Here is a 12,333-nt window from a genome sequence, read left to right as displayed (position 1 = left end):
TCTCTCTCTCTCTCTCTCTCTCTCTCTCTCTCTCTCTTCTTCTTCTTCTTCCCTATCCCTTTTCTTCTTAACGTTCTCCGCCTGCCTTCATGGAAATTGTGTTCGATCATTGTTCTCCACATCGACACTTATCCCATTCTTCTTCCAAACGACAATTTGCCGAGAGATCGTATCAGACCCACGCGACCGCGGGTACAGATTACCGACGCGCAAAACGTCGAGGACGCGAAATGGGATCTCGGTGCAGTCGACAGGTTCGGTGATACCGTTCCGTTCGGCGATACATACCTACGCGAGCGACAGAGAGAAAGGGAGAAAAACACGGACCCCTGCGCAGGCTCAGGCAAGGAAGATGATCACCTTTCGCCGGCGATCGGTGCATCTCGCTCGCACCGCACCGCCGTCGTCCCTCAAAGAGATCGGCGATCTCGAAATCTGTACGGGCCGAATAACATTTCCATCGCGTTAGCATAAAATTATCCGCGTGCCATTACCGTTCATTAGCAAGTCAAATTGGCCGCGGCCAGATTGAGCACCACTGGGGTCCGCTTTTGGGGTACGAGCGGTGGCAGGCCCCGTGGCAGGCAACGGCACCGGCGCGAATGCTACCAACTGACCGACCAACCCGTTCGTACCCTCGGTGCACCCAGGTGAACCGGGGACTAACACCGAAATATGAAACAAGGTAGACTTCCACCTACCACCGGACTCTCTCTCTCGCTATCTGATTGACGACCCCGCGCTCTTCACCTGTGAACGACATATGCGCGTGCGACCCGTGCTCTCGACCGACGACAGTGCGGCCGAGCGTTCGCGTTAATTTGCCGATGAGATAACGCGCGGCTTGGTCATAAAAAGATGAGCAGAGGGAAAGAAGAACGAGACGATTCGCGACGATGCGATTAACAACGGCATCCCGACACTGATAAACATCTTCACGGAAGCCGCACACGAGCGTTATGAATCGCGACGAGAAGCGCTTCTTTCGTGGATAAAACGCCGACCGCGTTAACTGATGCACTACGCGTGGAACGCGAGTTCCTCCTTGCGCGATCACGAAAGGATGAAAAGGCTTGAAGGTCTCGAGACGTTGTCGCGCGCTTTCATGACCTACTTTTCCATCGTTTCAGCAAGTAGCTACGCCCACGGTGGTCAAGAAGATCCTGCGAATGAAGCAGGAGCAGCCGACGATGTTCGCCTGGGAGATCCGTGAGCAGCTCGCGCGACAGGGAGCTTGCGATCCACAGAGCTTACCCTCCGTGTCGTCGGTCAATCGCATCTTGAGAGGCGGCGGCCTACACACCGATCTTCCTGCCATCGAAGGCGGCACATCTGGCGGATATGCTTCGCAAATCCCTTCGAACACCAGAGGTGAGCTTATAGTTTGTAGTTTACGACATGTGTGTAGTTTTAAGCAAGAGAGAGTAAAAAGAAAGGAAAAGAAAAGGACGACAACCTCGTCCGGCATCAGGCCAACATGTAGACCTATCGCGGCTTCTAAGCCGAGACGAGAAAAATTCGAAATCTCGCGATCTCAAGGCGGAGCGGGAGAAAGCGGGCGAACGGGAGAGATGCGGGCGCATATTTTCGCTTCGTACCATTATGGCCATTATGTACCAGCTGAGGCTAGGTCGCGAGTGCACCATTACAGACTAATGATGCCCTAAACACCTGTCCCTAGCGTGGAATTGCTCTCTGCGGCGACGGATCGTTTTTTACGTTATTTCCAAAAGAAAGACGATAAATGTCCAAAAATACGAAAGCCAGCGCTCTGAAGAAGAAGAATAGGCAGAGAAAGAGAGAGAGAGAGAGAGAGAGAGAGAGAGAGAGAGAAAAGAAAGAGTAAGAGAGAGGAAGAGAGAGAATGCTCGTGACAAGAGCGATGGGATGAGGGATTCGGACAGGGGATAAGGGCAGGGGGCAGAGAGGACGAAGAGAACGAAGAGGGCAGATTTCGAGACACCCCGTTGCCGTGATTGACTCGTCAGCGAAAGCCACGCCAGGGCATCAGACACGCAACCCCCCGCTGCCGTCGCCGCCGTCGAAACGGAAAATTTGCCTCGCAATTTGTGCCGCTGGATGCTGCTGGGAGCGCTGCTCAATTTACCGGCTTTGAGCAGCTAATTGTAAAACGAGCATGCGTCTCATCTTCATCTTTATTTTAAATCATTACTCGTCGCGAGTGACAGTCCACGTCTACATGTCTGTTTTCGTGACGATACACGCGTGTAGAATAGCGAAAAATAAGGACGTTAGCAATAAGAACGTTAGGAAACGCGAGCGAATAATCGAGTATCAATAGCTTATTTGCAAACCAGCAGCCTCGAGATCGAGACACATTCGATACTTCTAATCAGCGCGAATTATCGCTCAAGTCCATATGCTTTGAGTTAACTCCGAACAGATTCCGTCTGTTATAGCGAATAAAAAATAACGTATGCACCGCACGCATGGCAGAGGATCTACTTATACGGCGATTAAATTCTGCACGGAAAGGGGGAAAGAATACGAGCATTGACGTCCCTTGACAGCTTCTTCAAGATGAGAGTGGATCCTCTCCCAATTGTGCCATCGAAAAAAAGGACCTCTTTTCGACCGCGATCAATAGCCTCGCGCGATTAGACCCTGTCTTTAATTCCACTCCTTATTTTTAACGACGTTGTTCTTTCTTTATTAGCTCCACGAGTGTCATATAAAAGAAAAAAGGGGCAAAATATCCGGCTATTTTCAGTAAATTTCCCTTTATTAACGTGACGACCACGATGATTCCTGAAAAAGTTCTCTTCCACAGAGCTCCCCGAAAGCAAATCGAAGACCACAATGAAAACGGACGTGATTCGTCTTTTCCAGATGCGCTCATGAGAACAGATTATCAGCTGTTCTATTCGGGGGCGTTAGGGCCTTTGCATATCTCTGCAAACACCAGTAATACCAGCACGCCGTCGTGGAATCAGAGCTTCTACTCGTCCCTCTATCAGGCGACGACCCTGCACTTGCATCACGGAATGCAGTCATTCGCGTAAGTCAGACCCTTTAATCTCGAGAAAAGAAGAATGAGTTCTTGAACGAGACTCGCGCAAAAAAAGTACAATGATATCAGACGCGACCTCGTAAATTTGTGTTCGCAGACCCTTGGACGCCGAACGTCTGTCGGAGCAAAACGGCGCGCAGAGTCAGCTCGAGCTCAAGTCGAGCTCGAGCTCGACGGCTGGCAGCGACGACTCCCTGGACAAAAGTGATTTGGACGAGAACATTGAGTCGCAAGAGCACTACAAGTCCTTCCGGAACACGCCGATCATCCTAGAGCTCAGTCAGAAAATCGGGAGCGACCGGAGCGCGTTCGTCAGGCACGGCACGCCCAATTCGGCCGTGAATCTGGATAACGCTCGGGAGAGTCCGGTGTCTATCGTCGACGCGAGCCGGCAAGACCCAACGCAGTCGCACAGGATCTTCGAGATGAAGAACAGCGGCTCGAGTACGATGATGACGACGACGAACGAGGCGACGGCATCGGCGGCGGAGAATCAGCCGCCACAGAAGAAGAAGAACCCCTACTCGATAGAGGAGCTTCTGAAAAAGGACGAGAGCAGGTCCACGCCCAAGAGGCCGCGATTGCCTAACGTCGGAGTGGTGCAGCCCTGCGGTATCGTCGTCAGCAAGGAGATGTAAGATCTAAGACATCGATCGTCACGCGAGGAACATCAGGTTTGAAGCTCATGTTTTACTTGCGCGAAGCATCGAGCTATCGGCATTTGTTGACGGTGAAAACATTGCACGTGGTGCGGTGGGCGTACATCCTGGACTGTAGGTATGTGTGTAGTGTTAACGCTAAAGGTGCGAAGAAAGGCTCGCGCGACTCGAAAGTCGTTCTTCGCACCCCCGACGAGTAGCCATCGCGGGTACAGTGAGAGTAGCGAATGTCTTAGATGTTTAACTAGAGTATCGAGTAAGCGTAGGAGTTTGATAGAGATTAAAAGAGCAGAGCGCTAAAACGAGCGAATGCTTCAGTCGCTCCGCTGGGGTGGACGCGAACGTTTTACAAAGTGAAACGAGGCGGTGCGTCAGCCATACGTAACGGTAGGATCGACGATGTACTGTCGATGGTAACGTAGTGAAGTATACGTAATCCCTATGTAAGTTAACTTATAATTAAATTATTTTCACTTGTTCCGTTCCGCGAGTCGCTAATCCTGACCGCCGTTTCGCGCTGAATCAACACACAACCGTTGAACGTTTCAGAACTCTGAGAAAAAGAGAGAAAGAGTATCCACTAGTGCTGTTGGTATAACCCGGATATTTCTATGATCATGTATTATGAGTAATCGAAATTGTCAGTATTAGGATGCACACGAGCAGCGGGAAAAGTTGTCCGTTACTTTCGCTGACTTATCTCGAATGGCGGTTCGTCGACTCGCCGCGCGATGAAATATCAATTAACGTTGCCGGTCCTCCGACGATGCGCGACTCGCGTAATTATCACCTTAATATAACGCCATAAATTCAACGCTTTCAGGATACACCGGGCAATAAAATTCGACATTTGCACGCGTCTCTCTCTCTTCTTCTCAAGGATTCAATCGACACGTAACTTTGCACCCATGTAGGAAACGCCAGTGAGGAAGGGGGCGAAAAAGGCGATGTTATGCTTGACGAAAGTTAACGAACGGCAAGCATTTTGATGATTGTCTCTTGTTCGAGCTCAAGTAGCCGATTAAATTCGACATCTCTTTCGGAACGTCCGCCGCGAATCCTTCTCGCGCGCCACGTCGTACGGGCGATTACGCGTCCGCCTCCATTCAGGTGTTCGCACTTTAGAGCTCGGTGAAAATAGCCACGCAATGCCGTTATGCGCCACGCAGATCGGGCAATTAAACGAGAGCCTAATAAACAAACGGCTGTAAAGCACGCGCGGATGGAATATACACGTGAGTCGTTGCCGCCGCCGCCGCCGCCACGGCGGCGGCGCAGTAAAGCCATAAACGGTTTGGCCGAGGGTGTCATACGCGGACACGCCGTGTGTATACCTTGTAAAATACGACGATACATCGCTCGCGTAAAAAGGGAATTAAATACCGACGTTACCGACGAGCGCCCGGTAGGGCTGTCCTTCCCACCTCTGTCCCGCCTCTCTTGCCCCCCGCGTTTGCGTTTACAACGTTGTAAACCTCTGTATCTCGTTCCTCATCGCAGACTAATTAATGCACTATAAAACGTTAGTGCTTTAATGTCGAACGATTTGCTCGTGTTGCTCTCACGATAGCCTACTCGTCGATTGCATACCCGCGCTATTTCGTGTTGGCGTTCTCGATCTACAAGAGCCGTCAAAGTGCGACCGAATTCACGCTCGTTTCTCACGATTACTCGCGTTCGCGTAACATCCCCTTCGAACAGTGTTGAATCGTTAATCGACGAAAATTGTCTTTGGCTAACATAATCGGCAAGTCAATCACCAAAATTAGCCAATCGTCTTACAAAATTACAAGTAATTTCATTGATGAAATTAATTATTAATCAGTCAGTACAGTCAAATTCGATTAATAATTAGTTTCATCAAACGATGAGATTATTTTCCACATAACGATTGATTAATTTTGATTGATTAACCGATTATTATTTTAGTGAAAGGAAATTTGCATCGATCAACGTCCAGTACTGCTTTCGAATCGAAAGCCCGCGGGTCAAGGGAAACACGCGCGGGGAACACTCCGAGATACACCCTCTGTGCATCAGCATCAGCTGGTTCACGAGCGGAAGCCATTCACCACGCTCAAGCTTCCCTTTTTTGCCATATAAGGAGATTATTAGAACTTAAGGTAAGTATGAGACGCGTCCCGAGGAAGAGAGAGACCGGTTACTCGTAGACATTCTCGCCTGAAATATTTATTTTAGACTTAGGCACACCGCGAAGTGCGAGCGCGTATTTTACCGTATAAAATACGCGCGCGCTGGTGCGAGCATTCTGTGCGTCACGTTATTCGTGATGAGAGACGCGCGTTTACCATTTTATTTTGTCAAAAAGAAAACATTACAAAATTACCCGGCTCGCGTATTTACCGTTACGTCGAGTATCGAAGGCGATTTGAATCGATAAGGCTTCGACAATCGCGCAGAATGCTCTCCCTATTTCTCATGTAGAGGTCTCTGATAATTAGGAAAATAGTCTTGTACAATAATACTTGCGGCCGAACAGTCCCGCGGATCTCCAAACGACTTGAAGAGAAGAAAAAAAACAAGCGATCCTTTATCTCCTACACACACTTCCTCTTTAGAAGTAGAATTAATAGGATATAAAAAAAAGACAAGGGCGGGATTAAACTGCGATTGAAGGATCGTTATGAACGATCTGTGTTGTCACGTTAAATATTGCCTTTGCAGACCTAAGAGACCGTCGCGCGGATCACGCGAATTATCGCCTAAATAATACTCGTAATAAACTTGTCCTGTACGATATCATTAAAAATACACTAGTCAAAATGATACGTGTACCGTGTTTGCATACCGCACATCTTTGCGTTTAGCATGTTTTATGCACCGCGTCGGTGATGCAGAAATGGTCGCGCACCGAAGTGCGCGCATACGTGACCGACGTCATCGTAATCCCCGACGACTTTTACGATCGAACAATCACCGCGAATAATCCTCGAGTCTTATTCGACGGAGAAAAGGACGAGGATCTTTTTAAATAAATCTCACTTGTTTACATCATTCGGTCGAGTTGGTCGCGGCATCATGCGTACCGTCATCAGTACGCAAAACATTCGCAAAGTGGCGTGTTCTCGTGGTAAAAAGATTTATCTTATTATTAATTCAAAACTATTCTCAACACTACATCGTGAAGGCACGTCATTGAGTAGTTGGAATCTTACATAATTATACAACGTGATTGATATACTGCTCCGATAATACGGCACGGATTGTTTATAAAATTTCTAGAGTAATTCTCCGATGCAAATCGTCGTTTATCTTGTGTAGCACCACGCGTTTAGAGAGAGGATCTAATATACAATTCTCGAGAGTGTACGAAGTCGCTTAAGTAAAATGTAAAGTTACATGTACATAAACATATATATATATATTAATATATAAATACAAATATGAGATATATATATATATATATATATATATATATATATATTCTTGGAATAGATTTAAGAGAGAATTTAAGTAGAAAAATATTTCGTTTCCTAGTAATAAAGAAAACGTTTCATAAATCGACGTTATCGAGCGACTATCGATATGACTGATACGTGATATTATGCGTGCAGTCATCGTTTCAGTTGCAACGATAATCGTATATATTCAAGATATATTAGTCAGTAGCATACGGAAAACACATCTCTCTTCGACACCGTGTCGACGAGATACGCCAAATACATACCTACAGTTAGGATAAAAATATTCACGGCACAGAAACGAGATAACGATCATCGACGAGCGATTCGGTCGCGTTTTTCTCATACGTCGCGACTCAACACCCACAAGTGGCTCATGTCACGGCTGCACTCAACCACCGTGCAGACCTAGAGTCTTCTTCACGCACGACTCCCTACCGTTTCACACTTATGTACACGGTATCGCTGCTCCTCGCGAGCTATGTACAGCGGGCCCACTTGATCTCCGTGTCGCGACGGTGTCAAAACTCAGTCTCAGAGCTGGAAGTTGTGCTGTGAGTGATTGAGAGTATTCGTGGACATGGTGTGCACTGGGTGCGACGGGGCCGGTGTGTAGAGGCTGTGGTGCGAGTGCGACTTCGCCCTGGAGAGCTCGCTGTAGCGGTCCTGTTCTGGCGGTGCCACCAGGAGGACCGGCCTTAGCGACAAGGACTTGCGAGAGCCGGCTACGCTCTGCGCTTCGTTGACGTAGCCCGGATTCACCTCGCCTGAAAAGAGCGATTTTGTTGATTGTATTTATTATTTATTAAGAAGAGAGAGTCATATGAGCGTGCGACACTGATGTCGCATGGGAATTAACGGAGTGCCACCCGTTACCTTTGTACAAGGATCCATTGTTGAACGGTTCCGGCTGGAGCCTCACGTGTCTGGAGGCCAATATAAAGGCAAGGGCAGCCAAGGTGCCCGCGTCCAGAGCCGCGATCGCAGCCAGCGGTATCGCCCATCTCACGGCACAGGCGCCGGGATTGTATCTGTCGGAAGAATGGCCTCTTAATTGCCGCGCTTCTCACGTTCTTCGTCGTTCATCGCGATGGAAATCGGGCGATTGCAATTTTACTGTTAGTTATCGCGCCGCGCCAATAATTTACGTGTGAAAGGCATCGTCGACCGAGAGAAGCTCGATGCAGCAGCAAGAGCGTGCTCGCGCGAGACATATTCGACGGTAATTGATAGCTTGTGCGGGAAGTCTTAGAGGAAGGTGAGAACTTCCTTTGCGGCGTAGACTATTCGGTGAATGTACTGTCTTTTCTTAGGGAAAGTTCTTTATCACCGCATTCAAAAAAGAAAAAGAGGCAACTACATAGGTAGGTGGTGGAAACTATATAGGTGACAACTCTGAGTTTTGTACGTAGAAAAATAATATATAATATATATATATATATATATATATATATATATATATATATATATATATATATATATAGTTTGAAATCAATTATTTCGTAGTTATTACAAGCTGAACGAGAACTACGTAGTTCCTATAACAACTTAGTTTCAGAGTTGCAGTGTGTGTAACTACAAAACAGTTTATTAATTTATATACATTAATTTAAATTAATTATTTAAATTTGTTCAAACTTAATTAGACTTAAATTTAATCTTATCCACATACAAAACTTATATTTTCACATCTTTATAGTTGGCACCACTATGGTTCTTATTCTTAATTCTCTTTTACCGATAAAAGTGTCTCTCTCGAAATATGCTTATAATGCAATTAAAAGACTTACAAGTCTTTAAAAGCACTTTGATCAACAAAAGAGAATTCAAAGTAAAGACCTTAGTTCTGTCTGTAGACAGAAGATAACACAATTCTCACGAATGAAAGCTTGAAGGGACAAATCAGCGACAAGATTTTCTTTCAATTTTTCGCTTTCTCACAACTTTCAGTTTCTCGCTGAGGAAAGACCGAGTTAGTCTCAAGAAATGAAACTCTTTTGTATCTTAGAAGACCACAATTTACGTTTCTGATAAACGACAGTTTTCAGAAAGATAAATTCAGGCATAAGATATTTCCTTGTTAGCGATATTTTGCACACGCCGCAAGAAATACACACCTGGACGCGGCCGCGCCGCACACAGCGCGAATCACCGGCGAGTCCCAGCCGAGTGGGTAAACGAACACTCCGACGGCCATGCAGATTCCTGAGAACAAAAACGGAGTGTTACTCTCGTTGCGTAAGAAGGGCATATTCGGTTACAAGTGCGACGTGTTGTCAGTCGAGACAACATTGTTGGAGCAAGAGATCGCGCTGCGTAGGACTTTTATCTCGCTCCCTCGAGGTAATTACATCCCGCAGACGTAATCCGCAAGGAGAATTTAACGATATATACCGCAAGCGGCAATTGCTCGATGATTTATCGCCGGCGACAGGCCGGATACCTTAATAACACGCCGCGCGAACTTCCTTATGGTTCTATCGTTTGCATCCGCCAGGGCGTGGATACCGTGCACATTTACGCACGATACCTCCGCGCACACGGATGTTGTGCAGGAGGTTACGCGAGGCCGGTAGTGAAAGGGACTTGGAGCAACCGTAACTTTTCTGTGACCCGCTAGGCGTTTTCCACGAGTTGCGGCATATTGTTTCCCGGCGAGTGATTTCAACGCACGAAACGCGTACTTTGACGTTGCCTTTTCGCGCGTGGAGCCCCGTTAAATTTTATTACACGCGCGGTGAAACGTCTCATTTCTCCTTTTCTCTCTGTCTCGATTTTATTCTCTTCACGCTTCGCGCCGTGTATCAGGCGTGATTCCGTCCATGGAACTTTCACTGTCGCGGTCTGAGCCGTCGTGTATAATTCCGACTTGTGCGAGGAGTCGCTGACAATTCAAAACTTGGTTACCGTGTGTAATTAGGCTTACGCAAGCTGAGCTTGAAACAAACGCGACGGTCGTTATTTTGCAATGAGCGCTACATAATTTTGCGAATGTAGCGTGCGATAGTGTATGCGACGGGCGATTTATTTTACAGAAAGACTGACGGCCGACCGAGTATCGTGCATTAGTTAAATGCGCGAACAATATATACACATACACGTAACACATAAAGCGCTCTCGATCTGCATACGTCGCTGTGAATCGTGCGGCGCGTCTTATCAGCGAGCGGGCTAAGTGTGTCGGCATTAATTGCGTGAGTTATCGGAGTGCGGGATACATTTCGCATGCGTACTAGCAAAATCGAGCGCGGTAATCGGATAAAGCTGTCCCGGCGATATCGGCTCGGCGGACAGCGAATGCAGCTGTGGCCGGTGTGTTAATCATAGAGAGGCGTTGACGAACGGTATATACGCGGCCGGGCACTATAACGGTCTATTCTACATTTCGCTGTCAGGCGACTCGTCGTCGGCGATCCGGACGGCGACGATAACGCTGATTACAATTGCAAAAGGAGGAACGTCTCGCGTACGAGATGCCACGCGACACGTTCTTATATGCTATACACGCGTCTCATCTTGAGACGCGGTGCAGCGCGATGCAGCGTGCCGAGAGAGCGTTTTCGCGTCCGCTGAAACGAATTCCCCTGATAACGAGGTGCGATCGCTTAGACGTCGCGACACGGAAACGCTTCACACTCGCGCTGGTAATGCGTGTTATCTGGAGAAAGTATCGCGATGCCGGAATTGTGGAAGCTGGCACGTTGTCGCTTCCACTCGCAAAGTTCGCCAGGCGATCCGCTGAATCGAAATGTGACACATCTGCGTATTTTTACTTTTGTTATTTTTTCTACAACTTAAAGCGTCTCTCCGTGTACGTGGAGAGAAATTTATAGGAAACATTTACAATTTTGTAACCAAGGGTAACAATAATTTCACCGACATTCAGCAATAATTTATTATCCTTTCATTTTATGTGTGCTGTTTTGGGAACTGTGAAAAAAAATGTGATACTGAAAATTTTGCTATGTTTCTAACGGAACTTTGTGTGTTCCTCAGTAAGATATACTTCATTCACAGTGTCTATTCCTGCATTGTTAGAAACATGATAAAATTGAAAGGAATTTAAATGAAAAGAAGTTATGTATTCTCTCCGCGTTCGCACGTATGAAGATGGGAAGAAACTAGAAAAAAACTTGCACGTACGGTCGCGGTACAACGGTTCCGCCGACGTCTCCGAGCGTGCGTCACGTATCGACGAGACGGTTATTTTCGCGAGATGCTACGCTATTATTATTACTTCAGACATTGCACAAGACATCGGCTCTGCGGTCGCGATGCGCTTTCTAATCGAATAAAAATAGCGCCGGCGATTTTTTCCCGCTCGAGCAGCGCGATGCACCGCGAGCGTCCAGATTCCGCGTGATCGTGATCGTCGGACTTGCGTCTCGCTCTTTTTGCGAGACGATCTCTCGGCGATCACGGGACCGTGACACGAGGGCGATTTCCGGCGACAATCGGTATCGCACGGGAAATCGTCTCGTTGGCACACGACGCGGCAACGATGAGGCCGATCGATAAAGTTCACCGCAATAAAGGCGCGTTAAGCGGAGCGATTGCGTCACTTTCCGGCCCGCTGTCGGCGCGTCGCTGCAATTTGCAATTGCATCTCGCTGATAAGACATTACGGTCGAGATTGCAGTAATGGGGCGCGAGAACGCAGCCAGGCGGGTTCGTTCACGGCGTTGCACTTTCTAAAACGGCGTTTAAACATGTGCGTGTCCGGCATTAATCGTGTTTCGCGGCGAGCCTCCTTCGCGCTCTCAATGCGCTCTCGGCTCAGAGAATTCTCCCGTGAGAGAATTTAGAAACCGACGTTTTTCTCCGCGTTCTCTGCTCCCTTTTTCTTGTTACGAGGCGAAACGCGATTACCTGATACAACCTGCATCCAAGCGCACATGTAGAAAACGGTCGTGCTCTGGCAGAAGAAGAACATGAGCATCGCGCAGATTGCAAGCAGCGCTATTATGACGGCGATGCCGACTAGAATCGTGCTGGCCCGGAAAGGAACATTGGCAATCGTCGACAGGTCGTCCAATCGGCCGATACATTCCTCACCTAGCTCACCTATTAATTACAAAAATACGAAATTTATTCATTCCAGCTCGAATCGTCCGGTCGATCGTTTATCACTCGACGTTAGAACAGGACAATTTGAAATAACTCTTATAATTGGTACACCCAAGAAAATATAATCTCCTCTTCAGCAGAATCTTCTTTTATA

General features: G+C 47.5%; 2 protein-coding genes across 4 annotated transcripts in view; one reads left to right on the top strand and one right to left on the bottom strand.

The window, feature by feature from the left end:
* LOC116848743 overlaps positions 1-6,477 on the top strand; it is an 82,218-nt gene extending 75,741 nt beyond the window's left edge. For all 3 annotated transcript variants that reach the window (XM_032825164.1, XM_032825165.1, XM_032825163.1), the window contains exons 4-6: positions 1,131-1,371; positions 2,851-3,019; positions 3,129-6,477. In XM_032825164.1, the coding sequence (XP_032681055.1) occupies positions 1,131-1,371; positions 2,851-3,019; positions 3,129-3,669 (951 nt within the window). In that variant the 3' untranslated portion in view covers positions 3,670-6,477. The remainder of the gene's footprint in view (positions 1-1,130; positions 1,372-2,850; positions 3,020-3,128) is intronic.
* A 216-nt stretch (positions 6,478-6,693) lies between these two features.
* Positions 6,694-12,333, bottom strand: part of LOC116848744 (LHFPL tetraspan subfamily member 3 protein) — a 7,656-nt gene continuing 2,016 nt past the window's right edge. Inside the window, exons 3-6 of the mRNA XM_032825166.1 lie at positions 11,982-12,176; positions 9,230-9,317; positions 7,989-8,143; positions 6,694-7,879 (exon numbers count right to left, since the gene is read on the bottom strand). Of these exons, the coding sequence (XP_032681057.1) occupies positions 7,647-7,879; positions 7,989-8,143; positions 9,230-9,317; positions 11,982-12,176 (671 nt within the window). The 3' untranslated portion in view covers positions 6,694-7,646. The remainder of the gene's footprint in view (positions 7,880-7,988; positions 8,144-9,229; positions 9,318-11,981; positions 12,177-12,333) is intronic.

Source organism: Odontomachus brunneus, unplaced genomic scaffold (assembly GCF_010583005.1).
Source record: "Odontomachus brunneus isolate Ranch 3 - 2012 unplaced genomic scaffold, Obru_v1 Obru_scaffold_100, whole genome shotgun sequence".
Classification (NCBI taxonomy): Eukaryota; Metazoa; Arthropoda; class Insecta; order Hymenoptera; family Formicidae; genus Odontomachus; species Odontomachus brunneus.
This window is presented reverse-complemented; position numbering and strand designations above follow the sequence as displayed.